General features: G+C 47.2%; 1 protein-coding gene across 6 annotated transcripts in view; it reads right to left on the bottom strand.

Annotated features, from left to right (window-relative positions):
- LIPE (lipase E, hormone sensitive type) overlaps positions 1 to 21,817 on the bottom strand; it is a 37,956-nt gene that overhangs the window by 15,977 nt on the left and 162 nt on the right. For 2 of the 6 annotated variants that reach the window (XM_077259882.1, XM_077259883.1), the window contains exon 2: positions 18,775 to 18,989. The exons of 2 other annotated variants lie outside the window; for them this stretch is intronic. In XM_077259882.1, coding sequence (XP_077115997.1) covers positions 18,775 to 18,989 — 215 coding nt within the window. Of the gene's footprint in view, positions 1 to 763; positions 843 to 18,774; positions 18,990 to 21,817 lie in introns of those variants that run through there. 2 more of the 6 variants (XM_077259884.1, XM_077259886.1) reach the window with 1 other exon arrangement.

Below are 21,817 nucleotides of genomic sequence, written 5' to 3'. Positions count from 1 at the left end.
TGTGCTGCCACAGGCTGGAGACCGCTGCATTATAGTATACGATGTTAGATGGAAACTAATGCAAAAAATATGGGGAAAAAAATATGGAAAAAATGCAAAAAAAAATCTAAAACATTTAAATCAACTTTTTTCCCTCATTCTAAAAATAAATAAAAAAATAAAAATAAATTATAAATAATAAATCAGAATATAAATATCTAAAATTACTTAACAAGCATCAATTAATGGATGTACAGCGGGTGAAGAAAAGAACAAGAAGTTTCGCCATTTTTGCCCCAGCACCCGGGGGTCTGGAAGAGCCGGGTGACAACCAGTACAGCTGGGTGACAACCAGTACAGCCGCCAATTCTGCGCCCGAGTCGGTTGTCACCCATCTTTCCTGGATTCCCAGAGCTGCTGACGTCGGCCCCCCGAGCATCTGGGGAAGCGTGAATAGAAGCCATGTTTTATGTTATTGCCCAAATTAAGTAACGGAAAGTGGGGGTTGTAGTAGGCTGTCGTTGGGAAGATGAATCTATTGTTCTCTGTTATCATCCATTTCAAGCTCCTCACTAGAGATCAGTGAAGGATGTCCAAAAAGCATCCGGACCCCAGAGAGAACCGTTACCATTCATTGTTGCGCCTGCTCCTAGCACCCCCAGAGGCCCCCACATCTGGGGAGCAGCTGCATTATCCAAACCCCATTACCTACAGCCCAATAATCTGAGAAGTGTCAGCGGAGAGGAGAGGGGGGACGAGGAGGACCACTGCCCCATCATCATACCTGTGCTCAGACTACTCCCGGGTGCCTCGTCTGGACTTTGCTTGCTCGGAAAGTAACATCTCAATGTCCACATGAGCTCCTCCTCGCACAGCTATAAACCCAGAGGGGGAGGAGGGAGCCGCAGCTGGAGCTGCCCACTTGGAAAGTCAAGGAGTCTCGTGCCGGCATGACATATGGGCACCTCGCCTGGCACTGCCCCATCACTGTCTGCCCTTGGCTTAATCCCGCGGCGCTGACAAAACACGTGCGAGCCTGGCTAAATATACTGCGGTCTATGTCTGCCATCACGGGGGGCTACGAGGGGGCACCAGGCCCCCAATAATAATCACCGGTGAATCCACCTTATATCTTATCACCTTCATCTACTAGGTTATCGGTGTCCGTAGAGGCAATGGCTCATGGGAAAAATTATGCAAATGAGATCTGCTTATTTGCCATTGGCTGTAATCTGCGGACAGGACTGTTCCAGGGCTTCTGCTCCTCATTAGTGCACAGTTTGGCTCTGCTCGGCTTTGGGCCCCCAATAGGAACAGATTTTCCTTCCACTTCTGAATGGTCATCCACAGAGCAGAGCATTACGTGTCCGATGCGGTGCATGAGGAGGATGGGCTGACTGCTTAATTTAACAGCCAAGCCAGCCCCCTTCGCTCTCATCAGTTGACCACAACAGAAAATGGGTCTTGGTTAGCTATCAAAATGAGCAGTCAGCCAGTCCCATTCTCTTGGTATAAATTGTCTGTGATGGAAAAGGGGACTGGTTTAGCTTTTACAAGGAGCAGTCAGCCAGCCCCACTTTCTCTATATACATTGACTGTGAAGAGAAAAGAGGGCTGGCTAAGCTATTAAAATAATCATCCACCAACCCTTTCGCTTACCATAAATTAGCTATAGCAGAGAAGGGGGCTGGCTTGGCTATTGAAATGAGCAGTCAGCCACCCCCCTTATCTCTATAAATTGGCTGTGATAGGCTATAGCTTACCTATTAAAATAAGTAGTTAGCCAGCCCAATTTTCTATATGTCATTTATGAAAGCGAATTGTTCTGGTTTAGCTATTCTAATGAGCAGTAAGACTAATCCTTTCTCTCTATATACATCGGCAGTGACAGAGAGTGGAACTGGCTTAGCTATTAAAATGTGTAGTCAAACCCCTACCAGTCTTTACAATGGCTGTTGGAGAGGAAGAGGAGGGGTCTAGCTTAGCTATTAAAATGAACAACCAACTACCCCTATCCCTCTCTCTCTCTCTCTCTCTATATATATATAACTGTGATTGAGAAGGGGGCTGGCTTAGCTATTAAAATGAATAGTTATCCAGGCTGCTTTTCTATACGTTGGACATGACAGTGAAGGAGGCTGGCTTATATATTAAAATGAGCAGCCAGCCAAGCTCCCTTCTCTCTATACACATGGTCTGTGACAGAGAAGGAGGCAGTCTTAGCTATTAAAATTAGTCAACTCCCTATCCTTCTATACAATGGTTGTTAGAGAGAAGGGGGCTTGCTTAGATAATAAAATGAATAGTCAGCCAACCCTAGCCCTCTCTAAATATTGGCTGGAATTGAGAAGGGGGCTGGCTGACATATTAAAATGAGTAGCTAGCCAGCCACCTTTTATATACGTTGAACATCACAGTGAAGGAGGCTGGCTTAGACAGTGAAATGATCGCTCAGCTTTCTCCCTTCTCTCTATATACATGGGCTGTGACAGAGAAGGGGGCTGGCTTAGCTATTCAAATGTGCAGATAACCCCCTTATCTTTCTATACATTGGCTGTTAGAGAGAAGGGAGGTGGCTTAGCTACTAAAATGAGCAGTCAGCCACCCCTTTCCTTGATTGAGAAGGGGCTGCTCCCTACTCTCTATATATATGGGCTGTGACAGAGAAGGGGGCTAGGCTTAGCTATTAAAATGTGTAGTTAGGCAGCCCCCCATACTATAGGATGGACATGACAGTGGAGGAGGTTGGCGTAGACATTAAAATTAGCAGACAGCCCGCTCCCTTGTCTATATACATGGGCTTCAACAGAGAAGGGGGCTGGCTTAGGTATTGAAATGTATAGTTAGTCAACCCCCTATCTTTCTATACATTAGCTGTTAGAGAGAAGGGAACTGGCTTGCATATTAATATGAACAGTCAGCCACCCCTATCATTATATATTGGCTATGACAGTGAAGGGGGCTGGCTTACCTATTTAAATGAGCAGCAAGCCAGCCCCCTTCTGTGTCTCAACTGGCTGTGATGGGAAAGGGGGCTGGTTTAGCTTTGACAATGAACAGTCAGCCACCCTCCTCCTCTCTATAAATTGGCTGAGAAAGGGGATAGCCTAGCTACTAAAAAGAGTGGTTAGCCAGCCCCCTTTTCTGTATGTCATTAACGAAAGCGCATGGGGCTGGTTTAGCTATTAAAATGAGAAGTAAGACTGATGCCTTCTCTCTATATACATCGGCTGTGACAGAGAACAGAGAAGGGGGCTGACTTGGCTATTAAAATGTGTAGTTAACCTCCCTATCTTGCTATACATTGGCTGTTAGAGAGAAGGGAGGTGGCTTAGCTACTAAACTGAGCAGTCAGTCACCACTATCCCTCTCTATATATTGGCTGTGCTTGAAAAGGGGGATGGCTTACATATTAAAAAAGAGAAGTAAGCCTGCTCCCTACTCTCTATATACATGGGCTGTGACAGAAGGGGGCTGAGCTTAGCAATTAAAATGTGTAGTTAGCCAGCCTCCTATTCTATACGTTGGACATGACAGCGATGGGCGCTGGCTTAGACATTAAAATGAGCAGGCAGCCTGCTCCCTTGTCTATATATACATGGTCTTCAACAGAGAAGGGGGCTGGCTTAGCTACTTGAAAAGTATAGTCAACCCCCTATCTTTCTATACATTGACTGTTAGAAGGGAGCTGGCTTACCTATTAAAATGAACAGTCAGCCACCACTATCCTATATATATATTGGCCGTGATCGAGAAGGGGTCTGGCTTATTAAAATGAGTAGTTAGCCAGTCCCCTTTTCAACATGTCGGTTAGGACACTGAAGGGGGCTGGCATAAATATAACAGAAAAGAGAGCTCACTTAGCTATTTAAATGTGCAGTCAGCCAGCCCCCTTCTCTTGGTATAAATTGACAGTGATGGAAAAGGGGACTGGTTTAGCTTTTAAAATGAGCAGTCAGCCCGCCCCATTCTCTCTATATACATTGACTGTGACAGAGAGATGAGGGCTGGCTAAGCTATCAAAATAATCATCCACCATCCTCCTTCTCTGACTATAAATTAGCTATGGCGGAGAAGGAGGCTCCACCATCCTCCTTCTCTGACTATAAATTAGCTATGGCGGAGAAGGAGGCTGGCTTGGCTATTAAGATAAGCAGTCACCCTCCCCCTTCTCTTTATAAATTGGATGTGATAGGGGATAGCTTAGCTAGTAAAAACAGTAGTTAGCCAGCCCCCTTTTTTGTATGTCATTTATGAATAGGGCTGGTTTAGCTATTTAAATGAGCAGTAAGACTGCTCCCTTCTCTCTATATACATTGGCTCTGACATGTGTAGTAAGCCAGCTCTCTTTTCTACATGTTGGACATGAGAGCGAAGGGGGTTGGCTTAGATATTAAAATGAGCAGTAAGCCTCCTAGCACCCTTCTCTTTATATACATCGGCTGTGATAGAGAAGGAGGCTGGCATAGGTTATTAAAATGAGTAGTCAACTCCCTATCCTTCTATACAATGGCTGTTAAAGGGGGCTGGCTTAGATAATAAAATGAATAGTCAGCCACCCCTAGCCCTCTCTATATATTTGCTGTAATTAAGAAGGGGGCTGGCTTACATATTAAAATGAGTAGCTAGACAGCCACCTTTTATATAAGTTGAACATTACAGCGAAGGAGGCTGGCTTAGACAGCAAAATGATCGCTCAGCTTGCTCCCTTCTCTCTATATACATGGGCTGTGACAGAGAAGGGGGCTGGCTTAGCTATTCAAATGTGCAGTTAACCCCCCTATCTTTCTATACATTGGCTGTTAGAGAGAAGGGAGGTGGCTTAGCTACTAAAATGAGCAGTCAGCCACCCCTATCCCTGATTGAGAAGGGGCTGCTCCCTACTCTTTCTCTCTCTATATATATATGGGATGTGACAGAGAAGGGGGCTAGGCTTAGCTATTAAAATGTGTAGCTAGGCAGCCCCCTATATTATATGATGGACATGACAGCGGAGGAGGTTGGCGCAGACATTAAAATTAGCAGACAGCCTGCTCCCTTGTCTATATATACATGGTCTTCAACAGATAAGGGGCTGGCTTAGGTATTGAAATGTATAGTTACTCAACCACTTATCTTTCTATACACTGGCTGTTAGAAGGGAGCTGGCTTACCTACTAAAATGAACACAGTAAGCCACCACTATCCTATATATATTGGCTGTGATTGAGAGGGGGTCTGGCTTATTAAAATGAGTAGTTAGCCAGTCCCCTTTTCAACATGTCGGTTAGGACACTGAAGGGGGCTGGCTTAAATATAACAGAAAAGGGAGCTCACTTAGCTATTTAAATGAGCAGTCAGCCAGCCTCCTTCTCTTGGTATAAATTGACAGTGATGGAAAAGGGAATGGTTTACCTTTTAAAATGAGCAGTCAGCCCGCCCCATTCTCTCTATATACATTGACTGTGACATAGAGAGATGAGGGCTGGCTAAGCTATTAAAATAATCATCCACCTACCCCCTTCTCTCACTATAAATTAGCTATGGCAGAGAAGGGGGCTGGCTTAGCTGTTAAAATGACCAGTCCCAATTTCTCTATAGCTCAGCTGTGAAAGAGAAGGGAACAGACTTAGTTAATAAAATGAGCAGCCAGACAGCCCCCTTCACACAAAACACCAATGATGAGACGAAACAGCAGAGAGTTTCCTGAACACAGGCTGGAGGGGGAGGATGCCTTGAACCAGAAGCGACAGATATTGGGGCCCTTTTTTAGCATATAAGCGCTATATCTTGCTATTTAAAACACGTGTCAGCTGGACAATCCCTTTAAATCGGTCAGACATTTGCTTTCAGGGTGGCTACCTATAGGTGGCACAGGAAAGACTATTCTCTTCCTTCTGGGGGAGAGCTGGAACTAAATGTCGCTCGTGGGCAAGGTGCAACAATCGATCAATAACCAGTTTTTACAGGGGGTCTCTTAAATTGGCCCCTTTAGGAACAATGGGACCCCCGTGTCCGGCACCGGCGTTCCCTAGTTGACTTGGTTCTGCCTGACACAAAACCATCACATGGTTGGAAGTGAAAGCGTCCCCGGCTGGTGCTGCTCTCCGCTCAGAGTGCCCTCTGCACAGAATACGACAGCAGCCGGACCGGGACTCGGGCCAGGACATTTCTGCCCTTTTATCAAGAAAAGCAGAGCATTGTCTTCCATCCAAAACAACAACATGCAGGAAACAACACAATGTGGGGGGGCACATACTTTTGTAGCATGTTTTTTTGTAGCTTTTCTGACTATACACAATCCAACGCAACCACATTCACATTTTGCTAAGGAGATCTCAACTTGCAGAAGCCCACTCTAACATCTATATGCCTTAAAGGGGTTGTCGAGCAGAAAAAAAAAGAAAAAAAGGGGTCATCTGGGGAAGGGATAACATAACAGAAACATTAATTATTAAAAAATAATAAAGAAAAATAAGTGCCACTCATCACTGGCGGATTATGTTGTGCTTTTTTAGTCGAAGGTCATACTACTACAGTTACAGCTGTTTCGCCTCTAATTATGCTTCATCTGGTGCTCAGAAGTATCAATTACCTCCTTGTTGACACAAATAATCTCTGCAGCCACTCACTGGCCTTAGCAGTGGTGGATCAACCAGTAATGCTCCTCTATTATGTCATTCCCCCTGTCCCCTTTTATAACAAGGGATTGTCCCTCTTCAGGACCACGAAATCCGGAAAAGACACTCAAGGAGGCCAAAAGGAGAACCCAATAACAGTCCCCGATTCATCGGATGTTTCTTGCACAAATTTTGATGAAAATTGCCCTGAAATTTAGCGCGTCTTTTAGACATGGACTGTCATAATTACCACCACTTTTTTAACGTAAAATTATGATGGACTTGCCAGTTGCGTTTCGCCGTGTCTTCTCCGACTCAAGCTCTTGTTCACTTTTCAAAAAGACTTGTCCATGACTAAAATGCCAAAAGTTACACAAAAAAATTTGCAAAATTTCATGTAGTTTTACGTCAGAATTGTGTAAAAAAAAAAACTGATCAATCGAAGACTCTGTTTTTACCTAAAACTCAGCTTAACCCCTTCACCCCCAAGGGTGGTTTGCACGTTAATGACCGGGCCAATTTTTACAATTCTGACCACTGTCCCTTTATGAGGCTATAACTCTGGAACGCTTTGACGGATCTTGGCGATTCTGACATTGTTTTCTCGTGACATATTGTACTTCATGTTAGTGGTAAAATTTATTCGATATATCTTGCATTTATTTGTGAAAAAAACGAATATTTGGCGAAAATTTTGAAAATTTCGCAATTTTCCAACTTTGAATTTTTATGCCCTTAAATCACAGACATATGTCACGCAAAATACTTAATAAGTAACATTTCCCACATGTCTACTTTACATCAGTACAATTTTGGAACCAAAATTTTTTTTTGTGACGGAGTTATAAGGGTTAAAAGTTGACCAGCAATTTCTCATTTTTACAACACCATTTTTTTTTAGGGACCACATCTCATTTGAAGTCATTTTGAGGGGTCTATATGATAGAAAATACTCAAGTGTGACACCATTCTAAAAACTGCACTCCTCAAGGTGCTCAAAACCACATTCAAGAAGTTTATTAACCCTTCAGGTGTTTCACAGGAATTTTTTGAATGTTTAAATAAAAATGAGCATTTAACTTTTTTTCACACACAATTTATTTCAGCTCCAATTTGTTTTATTTTACCAAGGGTAACAGGAGAAAATGGACCCCCAAAGTTGTTGTACAATTTGTCCTGAGTACGCTGATACCCCATATGTGAGGGTAAACCACTGTTTGGGCGTATGGCAGAGCTCGGAAGGAAAGGAGCGCCATTTGACTTTTCAATGCAAAATTGACTGGAATTGAGATGGGACGCCATGTTGCGTTTGGAGAGCCCCTGATGTGCCTAAACACTGAAACCCCCTACAAGTGACACCATTTTGGAAAGTAGACCCCCTAAGGAACTTATCTTGATGTGTGGTGAGCACTTTGACCCACCAAGTGCTTCACAGAAGTTTATAATGCAGAGCCGTAAAAATAAAAAATCATATTTTTTCACAAAAATGATCTTTTTGCCCCCAATTTTTTATTTTTCCAAGGGTAAGAGAAGAAATTGGACCCCAAAAAATGTTGTGCAATTTGTCCTGAGTACGATGATACCCCATATGTGGGTGTAAACCATTGTTTGGGCGCATGGCAGAGCTTGGAAGGGAAGGAGCGCCATTTGACTTTTCAATGCAAAATTGACTGGAATTGAGATGGGACGCCATGTTGCGTTTGGAGAGCCCCTGATGTGCCTAAACATTGAAACTCCCTACAAGTGACACCATTTTGGAAAGTAGACCCCCTAAGGAACTTATCTTGATGTGTGGTGAGCACTTTGACCCACCAAGTGCTTCACAGAAGTTTATAATGCAGAGCCGTAAAAATAAAAAATCATATTTTTTCACAAAAATGATCTTTTTGCCCCCAATTTTTTATTTTCCCAAGGGTAAGAGAAGAAATTGGACCCCAAAAAATGTTGTGCAATTTGTCCTGAGTACGCTGATACCCCATATGTGGGTGTAAACCATTGTTTGGGCGCATGGCAGAGCTTGGAAGGGAAGGAGCGCCATTTGACTTTTCAATGCAAAATTGACTGGAATTGAGATGGGACGCCATGTTGCGTTTGGAGAGCCCCTGATGTGCCTAAACACTGAAACCCCCTACAAGTGACACCATTTTGGAAAGTAGACCCCCTAAGGAACTTATCTTGATGTGTGGTGAGCACTTTGACCCACCAAGTGCTTCACAGAAGTTTATAATGCAGAGCCGTAAAAATAAAAAATCATATTTTTTCACAAAAATGATCTTTTCGCCCCCAATTTTTTATTTTCCCAAGGGTAAGAGAAGAAATTGGACCCCAAAAAATGTTGTGCAATTTGTCCTGAGTACGCTGATACCCCATATGTGGGTGTAAACCATTGTTTGGGCGCATGGCAGAGCTTGGAAGGGAAGGAGCGCCATTTGACTTTTCAATGCAAAATTGACTGGAATTGAGATGGGACGCCATGTTGCGTTTGGAGAGCCCCTGATGTGCCTAAACATTGAAACTCCCTACAAGTGACACCATTTTGGAAAGTAGACCCCCTAAGGAACTTATCTAGATGTGTGGTGAGCACTTTGACCCACCAAGTGCTTCACAGAAGTTTATAATGCAGAGCCGTAAAAATAAAAAATCATATTTTTTCACAAAAATGATCTTTTTGCCCCCAATTTTTTATTTTCCCAAGGGTAAGAGAAGAAATTGGACCCCAAAAAATGTTGTGCAATTTGTCCTGAGTACGCTGATACCCCATATGTGGGTGTAAACCATTGTTTGGGCGCATGGCAGAGCTTGGAAGGGAAGGAGCGCCATTTGACTTTTCAATGCAAAATTGACTGGAATTGAGATGGGACGCCATGTTGCGTTTGGAGAGCCCCTGATGTGCCTAAACATTGAAACTCCCTACAAGTGACACCATTTTGGAAAGTAGACCCCCTAAGGAACTTATCTAGATGTGTTTTGAGAGCTTTGAACCCCCAAGTGTTTCACTACAGATTATAACGCAGAGCCGTGAAAATAATTTTTATTTTTTTTCTCAAAAATGATTTTTTAGCACCCAGCTTTGTATTTTTACAAGGGTAACAGAATAAATTGGACCCCAAAATTTGTTTTCCAATTTGTCCTGAGTACGCTGATACCCCATATGTGGGGGGGAACCACTGTTTGGGCGCATGACAGAGCTCGGAAGGGAAGGAGCGCCATTTGGAATGCAGACTTAAATGGATTGGTCAGCAGCCGTCACGTTGCATTTGCAGAGCCCCTGATGTACCCAAACAGTACAAACCCCCCACAAGTGACCCCATATTGGAAACTAGACCTCCCAAAGAACTTATCTAGATGTGTTTTGAGAACTTTGAACCCCCAAGTGTTTCACTAAAGTTTATAGCGCAAAGCCGTGAAAATAAAAATTCTTTTTTTTTTTCACAAAAATGATTTTTTAGCCCCCAGTTTTGTATTTTCACAAGGGTAACAGGATAAATTAGACCCCAAAAGTTGTTGTCCAATTTGTCCTGAGTACGCTGATACCCCATATGTGGGGGGGAACCACTGTTTGGGTGCATGACAGAGCTCGGAAGGGAAGGAGCGCCATTTGGAATGCAGCCTTAAATGGATTGGTCTGCAGGCGTCACGTTGCATTTGCAGAGCCCCTGATGTACCCAAACAGTACAAACCCCCCACAAGTGACCCCATATTGGAAACTAGACCTCCCAAGGAACTTATCTAGATGTGTTGTGAGAACTTTGAACCCCCAAGTGTTTCACTACAGTTTATAACGCAGAGCCGTGAAAATAAAACATCTTTTTTTTCCCACAAAAATGATTTTTAGCCCCCCAAATTTTTATTTTCCTAAGGATAACAAGAGAACTTGGACCCCAGAAGTTGTTGTTCAATTTGTCCCGAGTACGCTGATAACACATATGTTGGGGTAAACCCCTTTTTGGGCGCACGGGAGAGCTCGGAAGGGAAGGAGCACTGTTTTACTTTTTCAACGCAGAATTGGCTGGAATTGAGATTGGACGCCATGTCGCGCTTGTAGAGCCCCTGATGTGCCTGGACAGTGGAAACTCCCCAATTCTACCTGAAACCCTAACCCAAACACACCCCTAACCCTAATCCCAACGGTAACCCTAACCACACCCCTAGCCCTGACACACCCATAATTCTAATCCCAACCCTAATCCAAACGTAAATGTAATCCAAACCCTAACCCTAACTTTAGCCCCAACCCTAACTTTAGCCCCAACCCTAACTTTACCTCCAACCCTAGCCCTAACCCTAACCCTACCCCTAACCCTAAACGTGACTGAAATACGTGGCACTGAAATACGTGGCACTGAAATACGTGGCACTGAAATACGTGGCACTGAAATACGTGGCACTGAAATACGTGATACGTGGCACTTAAATACGTGGCACTGAAACACGTGGCACTGAAATACGTGATACGTGGCACTGAAATACGTGGCACTGAAATACGTGGCACTGAAATACGTGGCACTGAAATACGTGGCACTGAAATACGTGGCACTGAAATACGTGGCACTGAAATACGTGGCACTGAAATACGTGGCACTGAAAAACGTGGCAATGAAATATGTGATACGTGGCACTGAAATACGTGGCACTGAAATACGTGGCACTGAAATACGTGGCACTGAAATACGTGGCACTGAAATACGTGATACGTGGCACTGAAATACGTGGCACTGAAATACGTGGCACTGAAATACGTGATACGTGGCACTTAAATACGTGGCACTGAAACACGTGGCACTGAAATACGTGATACGTGGCACTGAAATACGTGGCACTGAAATACGTGGCACTGAAATACGTGGCACTGAAATACGTGGCACTGAAATACGTGGCACTGAAATACGTGGCACTGAAATACGTGGCACTGAAATACGTGGCACTGAAATACGTGGCACTGAAATACGTGGCACTGAAATACGTGGTACTAAAATATGTGGCACTGAAATACGTGATACGTGGCACTGAAATACGTGATACGTGGCACTGAAATATGTGATACGTGGCACTGAAATACGTGGCACTGAAACACGTGGCACTGAAATACGTGGCACTGAAATACGTGGCACTGAAATACGTGGCACTATGACTGTCAGAAAATGTTCATTAAACGGTTAGGGGTGAGGTTAGGGGTAGAGTTAGGGTTAGGGTTTGGATCCCTTTATCACCTTGATGGTGGTGGGTGGCTTTTCAGTGTGTTTAAATGCATGCGTTTTTAACGCAAACAAACGCATGTGCTTAAAAACGCAAGAAAATACTGCAGGTTGTATTTCTGAAAATGAACGCATGCAGAAAAAAAACGCATGCGTTTGAAAACGCGACCAAACGCGTACAAAAAAACCGCATGCGTTTTCAATGTTAAATATAGGGAAGAAACGCATGCGTTTTTTTGTGCAAAAAACGCTGCAGACAAAAACGCAAGTGTGAAACCAGCGACGCTTTTTATAGCAAAAAAGTTTTTGCGTCTCCACATTTTGAGACCTATAATTTTTCCACATTTTGCTCCACAGAGTCATGTGAGGTCTTGTTTTTTGCGGGACGAGTTGACGTTTTTATTGGTAACATTTTCGGACACGTGACCGTTTTTGATCGCTTTTTATTCCGATTTTTGTGAGGCAGAATGACCAAAAACCAGCTATTCATGAATTTCTTTTGGGGGAGGCGTTTATACCGTTCCGCGTTTGGTAAAATTGATAAAGCAGTTTTATTCTTCGGGTCAGTACGATTACAGCGATATCTCATTTATATCATTTTTTTATGTTTTGGCGCTTTTATACGATAAAAACTAAAATATAGAAAAAATAATTATTTTCGTATCGCTTTATTCTCAGGACTATAACTTTTTTATTTTTTTGCTGATAATGTTGTATGGCGGCTTGTTTTTTGCGGGACAAGATGACGTTTTCAGCGGTACCATGGATATTTATATCAGTCTTTTTGATCGCGTGTTATTCCACTTTTTGTTCGGCGGTATGGTAATAAAGCGTTGTTTTTTGCCTCGTTTTTTTTTTTTTTTTCTTACGGTGTTTACTGAAGGGGTTAACTAGTGGGGCAGTTTTATAGGTTGGGTCGTTACGGACGCGGCGATACTAAATATGTGTACTTTTATTGTTTTGTTTTTTTTATTTAGATAAAGAAATGTATTTATGGGAATAATATATTTTTTTTTTTTATTATTTATTTAGGATTTTTTTTTTTTTTTTTTTTACACATGTGGAAAAATTTTTTTTTAACTTTTTTACTTTGTCCCAGGGGGGGACATCACAGATCATTGATCTGGCAGTGTGCACAGCACTCTGCCAGATCGACGATCTGCTGTGCAGGGCTGCAGGCTTACCAAGTGTCTGCTCTGAGCAGACACTCGGTAAGCCACCTCCTTCCCTGCAGGACCCGGATGCCGCGGCCATCTTGGATCCGGGACCTGCAGCCAGGAAGGAGGTAGGAGACCCTCGCAGCAACGCGATCACATCGCGTTGCTCCGGGGGTCTCAGGGAAGCCCGCAGGGAGCCCCCTCCCTGCGCGATGCTTCCCTATACCGCCGGTACACTGCGATCATGTTTGATCGCGGTGTGCCGGGGGTTAATGTGCCGGGGGCGGTCCGTGACCGCTCCTGGCACATAGTGCCGGATGTCAGCTGCGATATGCAGCTGACACCCGGCCGCGATCGGCTGCGCTCCCCCCGTGAGCGCCGCTGATCGGTGATGACGTACTATCCCGTCGGCGGTCATACGGGCCCACCCCACCTCGACGGGATAGTACGTCAAATGTCGGGAAGGGGTTAAAGACCGGGATCTTGAAGGTGAGATATGGCTGACGTCCCAGGAGCCGCCTTAGATAACATGAAAAGGGCACAACCTGTTTAGACAAGACGTGGTGTTGACACACAGGTTGTCAGTAGGTGACCTGGGCACAAACAGCCTTATTAAAACATGGCCAGAAGACTGCCAGAGGTTGGAGTCTCAGTTGGTCATGAGAGTTCATTTACTCCCAGGTCTCTGCAGATCAGGTATTGAACTAAACCAAAGAGAGGGGAGAATAAACCATATTTTTGGAGCCTGGGTGATGCCACCACTAAATGACTGCTCTCTGGCTGAGCTTTCTGAAACCAGTTACAAGTCCAAGGCAGGAGAACGTTTGGTGCATCTAAGGAGGCTTTTCCTTTGGGCTGGAGCTGTAGACCGCACAGTCTTATATCAGGTTGTGAATAACCTTCTACTAAAATATAGCTCTAGTCGTGTTTTAAGGCTGTATCATTTTGCCCGGTTCCCAGCTGAATAATGACCTTACCCTTCACCGGCCATATCTAGCCGTTGAACGTTTCGCACAGATCTCCAGAGTAATGTTCTCCACCACACATTCTCTGGCAGGACATTAAACCTTATTACTAGGAAGCCACGAGACCGGACAGAACTTCCCCTGCTCCCGGAACGATCATCACATTCCTGTTTCCAGCTGTCCCACGAAATGAGCAGGACAACAGGGGTGCCCTCTATACAGACAGACCATATGGGCGAAACATGTGCGAGCTTAGAGAATAACCCGAGCCCATGAATCAGTAGATGGAATAACAGCACGGGATCGCTTGGCAAGATGGACATGAACTGCATAAAAACAAGAACAACAACAGTTCTCGTGATGGATCTGAGATAACGGAACACAAGACAAGAGGACTAATGAATACATAGGGTCACAATAGACTAACCACCGAGACCAAAGCCACCTATTCGTGTTGGACCACAGTTCCTCAACTTCAGTCCTCAAGAGCCACCAACAGATCATGTTTTCCGTATTTCCTTTGCATTGCATAATGGAATTTTTACCCACCAGGATAGGGATGAGGGGGCCATGTATACCAGGAAAGGGATGAGGGGGCCATGAATACCAGGATAGGGATGAGGGGACCATGAATACCAGGATAGGGATGAGGGGGCCATGAATACCAGGATAGGGATGAGGGGGCCATGAATACCAGGATAGGGATGAGGGGGCCATGAATACCAGGATAGGGATGAGGGGGGCCATGAATACCAGGATAGGGATGAGGGGGGCCATGAATACCAGGATAGGGATGAGGGGGGCCATGAATACCAGGATAGGGATGAGGGGGGCCATGAATACCAGGATAGGGATGAGGAGGCCATGAATACCAGGATAGGGATGAGGAGGCCATGAATACCAGGATAGGGATGAGGGGGCCATGAATACCAGGATAGGGATGAGGGGGCCATGAATACCAGGATAGGGATGAGGGGGCCATGAATACCAGGATAGGGATGAGGGGGCCATGAATACCAGGATAGGGATGAGGGGGCCATGAATACCAGGATAGGGATGAGGGGACCATGAATACCAGGATAGGGATGAGGGGGCCATGTATACAAGGATTGGGATGAGGGGGCCATGAATGCAAGGATAGGGATGAGGGGGCCATGAATACCAGTATAGGGATGAGGGGGCGATGCATACCAGGATAGGGATGAGGGGACCATGAATACCAGGATAGGGATGAGGGGGCCATGAATGCAAGGATAGGGATGAGGGGGCCATGAATACCAGGATAGGGATGAGGGGGCCATAAATGCCAGGATATGGATGAGGGGGCCATGAATACCAGGATAGGGATGAGGGGGCGATGCATACCAGGATAGGGATGAGAGGGCGATGCATACCAGGATAGGGATGAGGGGACCATGAATGCAAGGATAGGAAAGAGGGGGCCATGAATGCAAGGATAGGAAAGAGGGGGCCATGCAGACCAAGATAGGGATGAGGGGGCCATGAATACGAGGATAGGGATGAGGGGGCCATGTATACCAGGATAGGGATGAAGAGCCACGTATACCAGGATAGAGATGAAGAGCTATGTATACCAGGATGGGGATGAGGAGCCATATATACCAGGATGGGGATGAGGGGACCATGAATACCAGGATAGGGATGAGGGGGCCATGTATACCAGGATAGGGATGAAGAGCCACGTATACCAGGATAGAGATGAAGAGCTATGTATACCAGGATGGGGATGAGGAGCCATGCATACCAGGATAGGGATGAGGGGGCCATGTATACCAGGATAGTGATGAAGAGCCATGTATACCAGGATGGGGATGAGTGGGCCATGAATGCAAGGATAGGGATGAGGGGGCCATGAATACCAGTATAGGGATGAGGGGGCGATGCATACCAGGATAGGGATGAGGGGGCCATGAATGCAAGGATAGGGATAAGGGGGCCATGAATGCAAGGATAGGGATGAGGGGGCGATGCATACCAGGATAGGGATGAGGAGGCCATGAATACCAGGATAGGGATGAGGGGGCCATGAATACCAGGATAGGGATGAGGGGGCCATGAATACCAGAATAGGGATGAGGGGGCCATGAATACCAGGATAGGGATGAGGAGGCCATGAATACCAGGATGGGGATGAGTGGGCCATGAATACCAGGATAGGGATGAGGGGGCCATGAATACCAGAATAGGGATGAGGGGGCCATGAATGCAAGGATAGGGATGAGGGGGCCATGAATGCAAGGATAGGGATGAGGGGGCCATGAATACCAGGATAGGGATGAGGGGGCCATGTATACCAGGATAGGGATGAGGGGGCCATGAATGCAAGGATAGGGATGAGGGGGCCATGAATACCAGGATAGGGATGAGGGGGCGATGCATACCAGGATAGGGATGAGGAGGCCATGAATACCAGGATAGGGATGAGGGGGCCATGAATACCAGAATAGGGATGAGGGGGCCATGAATACCAGAATAGGGATGAGGGGGCCATGAATACCAGGATAGGGATGAGGGGGCCATGAATACCAGGATAGGGATGAGGGGGCCATGAATACCAGGATAGGGATGAGGGGGCCATGTATACCAGGATAGGGATGAGGGGGCCAAGAATGCAAGGATAGGGATGAGGGGGCCATGAATGCAAGGATAGGGATGAGGGGGCCATGAATACCAGTATAGGGATGAGGGGGCGATGCATACCAGGATAGGGATGAGGGGACCATGAATACCAGGATAGGGATGAGGGGGCCATGTATACCAGGATAGGGATGAAGAGCCACGTATACCAGGATAGAGATGAAGAGCTATGTATACCAGGATGGGGATGAGGAGCCATGCATACCAGGATAGGGATGAGGGGGCCATGCATACCAGGATGGGGATGAGGGGGGCATGTATATCAGGATGGGGATGAGGAGACCATGCATACCAGAATAGGGATGAGGAGGCCATGTATACCAGGATAGGGATGAGGGGGCCATGTATACCAGGATAGTGATGAAGAGCCATGTATACCAGGATGGGGATGAGAAGCCATGTATACCAGGATGGGGATGAGGAGCCATGTATACCAGGATGGGGATGAGGAGGCCATGTATACCAGGATAGGGATGAGGGGGCCATGTATACCAGAATAGGGATGAGGAGCCATGCATACCAGGATAGGGATGAGGAGCCATGCATACCAGGATAGGGATGAGGGGGCCATGTATACCAGGATGGGGATGAGGAGGCCATGTATACCATGATAGGGATGAGGGGGCCATGCATACCAGGATAGGGATGAGGGGGCCATGCATACCAGGATAGGGATGAGGAGCCATGCATACCAGGATAGGGATGAGGAGCCACGCATACCAGGATAGGGATGAGGGGGCCACAAATACCAGGATTTTGGGGATATATAAACCAGAATGGAGGATTTTACAGAATTGAACACAATTTTTGCCTCATATTATTTTTCTATTTTCCTCCTTAAATCTTGGGACATAAATTTGAGGACCTGGATGTGGCGACATGACTTCAATATGGGGACATATATACAATATGGGGATATAACTACAATATGGGGACAAGTCTCGTATATGTGATCACCCCCAGCAGGTGCAAGCGACAAGTGCGTGAGTCCGGAGGCTGTGAGCTGCCCCCATAACATAGTACTAATAATGACAGGCGGACATTCATAGTATTCGCCCTGCACAATCACTACTGCTGTCGCTAGCAGCTGATATCAGGTTGCCTGGGCGTCCTGATGCCAATTGTTCCATTCCCCCCTTTGCGTCCCTGTAACTCATCCTGTAATATGATGTGCTCCTTCTAGATAAGCCGCCTGCAAATGAATCCGCTCAAAAGGGCCGTCAGAGAAATGGATGCTGCAAAAGGGGAAAAAATACTATAATGTGACTCCACCGTGATGTGTGGGGATCACGTAACAAACCTGTGAAAAGCGGCTTAAAAAACATGTACAAAAAACTAGCTGAAAAATATACACACAGTTTTATTTATTGTTTTTTAGCCCCCATAGTACAGGACATGTACAGACACGTCAGAGGGGTCCGCCGGGCATTAGTGTAGGGGCTGACAGATTGTGACATGCGCAGAACCTGGAAATCTGGATAATTTCAGAGCAATGCTGCGTTTTCCGGAATATTTTTTCTACCCAATTGATGTCAATGGGAGACAACTTTTGCATTAAAAATTAAATAAATAAAGAAAAGTACTATAAAAACCAGGATGGCAAATGCCGCTATGGTCCAAGGGTCACAAGCGTCCATTGATCTCCTGGGAATGGAACCTCGGATGATAAATCCGCATATAATATACATCCAGGAAGAAAATTTACCAAAACATTTTTTAAAAAAGGCCCTGAACTAAGAAGGAGCAGATCTAGTACAGCAGAGGAGGTGACACAGGATTACTTACAGTCAGGACCCGCAGGCTCGGAGAGGTCTGACCCCGGCTGACGGCTCCATGTTTTCTGTGAGAGTGCAGGGTCAGTGGCAGCCAATAATCGGAGGGTCAGGGGTGGTGTGAGGGGCCGGCCACTCGCTCCATGGGAGGGGGATGGGACAGGAGGCTCTTTGTAGTCATAAGACCAGTGACAATGAGAGGATGGGAGCGATCAATAACGCTGAACTGATCAATGCAAAGACAAATCCCGAAATATCAGCCAATTCTGGCAATGCGGTCACGCTCTCGCTCAGGCTTCATGCACACGGGGCAAGAAAAAGCCTCATCCACTTTGGGCGAAATCACCGACTTTGCAGCAAAAACAAAACGGCATTTATAAAATCAATAGAGCAAATAGGAAACGGGATAAATCGCCTGCGGCGCACATGAAGCCCCACGCATCATTTACCAGCCTGACGCTCCATGTCTGCGGCGGCCGTTCCGTCCCTCTCTGCGTCTCCAGACATTTTCTCGGAAGAGTGATCACGAATATTGTATATAAGGGCGAAACTGAAGATGGCGGATCGGGTGACCACGTGCCGACATCCTACACCTGCCCGGTCCTGAGAACGGAGGAGCCACAGCGCTGATACCGCCATACGTCCCCCTATCAGGAGTCTGATGCTGCAATAAAGGGGAAACCAATTCTCACGTCAACCCTAAGGTGATGTCTAATCCTTAAAGGGGTTGTCCGGTCACGGCATATTGACACCCTATCCATATTGATAGGTGGGACTCAGAGGCCAAGAAACCCCAGCGATCAGCCATTATGAGCCACGGTGGCCACCGTATATACACACGTATATGAACCGCTCCGTTCAGGGTGTAGCAGCCGCTGCCGGGTCCTGCAGAACAGATCCTATGCTTAATGTTCAGCTGTCAGACGCCAAAGCGATACACTGTCGATGGGTCAGGGTGTTGGGGGTCCAATGGGTCAACCACCTTTCGACCTACCCCACATACCACCCCACAAGTAAAAATCCAATGTGCCCGAATCTGCCATCAAGGTATCCTCAACACATTGTTGATCAGCAGCTGTGCAACTACAAACCCCAGCATGTCCTGACTAACACAACAGCTGATCCCCGACATCCTGCAGAATGGCCAAAGTCCAAGGAGAAGCCTGACGCTTCCCGGGAAGGATATCTCCGCGGTTGTGAAACTGTGGGATTCAGCCTTACCTCTTGCAGCTGTGCACATGGTGGCGACATTTCCGGCACTGCTATATCGCACTGATTCATCTGCTGTAATCTCGTCCGTGGATCTGGGCTGAGCGAGGCTCAGCCAATGAATGCCGGCACATACCTTCCCATACATGTCCTGTCCGCACCTGTTCTGGAGGTGCCCATGCTTTCCTAGCACTATGTGGCGGAATGTCAGCCGTGCACCCTACTATTCCAGGCTACCCAGTGTGTGCCAGAGCATTAACCCCTTAATAAACAGCCAATATGCCTTTTTACGACAGTCATTACGTTAAGTCCCCCGCAGGTGCCCTGTGCTGCCCCGGACTAGGAGCGGAGATACGACCGCACCTCCAATCGTTCTCCATGGGACTGCGGAGGAAGTCTCATAGGCAATGAATGGAACAATGGTCGCACCCCGTTACGGTGATCGGCGGGTGTCCCAGAAGTTGGACCCCCATCAGTTTCGTAGTTAATATGGAGATAAAGTATACTAATAAGAATGATTGATCCCCTCTGGCATGGCGCCACCTAGTGGACAAATTGCACAATGACAGAAGACAGCACAGACCCTCTGATTTCCCGCTGTGGATCCTGCCGACCCTTATCCTCATCACAATCAGCGAGCAAAGCTGACCCAGACCCCAATCTGCTCACGCCCCAGAGCGGAGACACCCGACAGAACACAATCACACAGCGACAGATGCAAAAGTATTCACCCCCGGAGCAACTTTTCTTTAAACATCAATATAAGTGCTGCACAAAAGCAACTCACCGCGACCGGACGACAGCAATAAACTGGTCAGTGGCGGGTCTCACACAAAGGAACCATGTGCTAAGGTCCCTGTTATGGGGGCACAGCAGGGGAGAAGGTCCCTGTTACGGGGGCACTGCAGAGGAGAAGGTCCCTGTTATGGGGCACAGCAGAGGAGAAGGTCCCTGTTATGGGGGCACAGCAGAGGAGAAGGTCCCTGTTATGGGGGCACAGCAGGGGAGAAAGACCCTGTTATGGGGGCACAGCAGGGGAGAAGGACCCTGTTATGGGGGCACAGCAGGGGAGAAGGACCCTGTTATGGGGGCACAGCAGGGGAGAAGGACCCTGTTATGGGGGCACAGCAGGGGAGAAGGACCCTGTTATGGGGGCACAGCAGGGGAGAAGGACCCTGTTATGGGGGTACAGCAGGGGAGAAGGACCCTGTTATGGGGGCACAGCAGGGGAGAAGGTCCCTGTTATGGGGGCACAGCAGGGGAGAAGGTCCCTGTTATGGGGGCACAGCAGGGGAGAAGGTCCCTGTTATGGGGGCACTGCAGAGGAGAAGGTCCCTGTTATGGGGGCACTGCAGGGGAGAAGGTCCCTGTTATGGGGGCACAGCAGGGGAGAAGGTCCCTGTTATGGGGGCACAGCAGAGGGGAAGGTCCCTGTTATGGGGGCACAGCAGGGGAGAAGGTCCCTGTTATGGGGGCACAGCAGGGGAGAAGGTCCCTGTTATGGGGGCACAGCAGGGGAGAAGGTCCCTGTTATGGGGGCACTGCAGAGGAGAAGGTCCCTGTTATGGGGGCACTGCAGAGGAGAAGGTCCCTGTTATGGGGGCACTGCAGAGGAGAAGGTCCCTGTTATGGGGGCACTGCAGAGGGGAAGGTCCCTGTTATGGGGGCACAGCAGGGGAGAAGGTCCCTGTTATGGGGGCACAGCAGGGGAGAAGGTCCCTGTTATGGGGGCACTGCAGAGAAGGTCCCTGTTATGGGGGCACTGCAGAGGAGAAGGTCCCTGTTATGGGGGCACTGCAGAGGAGAAGGTCCCTGTTATGGGGGCACTGCAGAGGAGAAGGTCCCTGTTATGGGGGCACCGCAGAGGAGAAAGTCCCTGTTATGGGGGCACTGCAGAGGAGAAGGTCCCTGTTATGGGGGCACTGCAGAGGGGAAGGACCCTGTTATGGGGGCACAGCAGGGGAGAAGGTCCCTGTTATGGGGGCACAGCAGGGGAGAAGGTCCCTGTTATGGGGGCACAGCAGGGGAGAAGGTCCCTGTTATGGGGGCACTGCAGAGGAGAAGGTCCCTGTTATGGGGGCACTGCAGCAGCTACTCACTGGGGGGCACAATGGTGGTCGCCAGCATGCGGTGCAGGCACTTGCCCCCTGTCAGACCCTTTAGTATAATGTGGCAGCAGGACATGCGGACACACAGCAGCCACATGACAGCCCAGCCGCTCCCCGCACACACGGCGGACATTACACTCATCACCAGCCGCCTGTGACAACGCTGCTCCCGTTC

Source organism: Ranitomeya variabilis, chromosome 4 (genome assembly GCF_051348905.1).
Source record: "Ranitomeya variabilis isolate aRanVar5 chromosome 4, aRanVar5.hap1, whole genome shotgun sequence".
Taxonomy (NCBI): Eukaryota; Metazoa; Chordata; class Amphibia; order Anura; family Dendrobatidae; genus Ranitomeya; species Ranitomeya variabilis.
The sequence above is the reverse complement of the archived record's forward strand: the minus strand, read 5'-3'. Positions and strand labels throughout refer to the sequence as shown.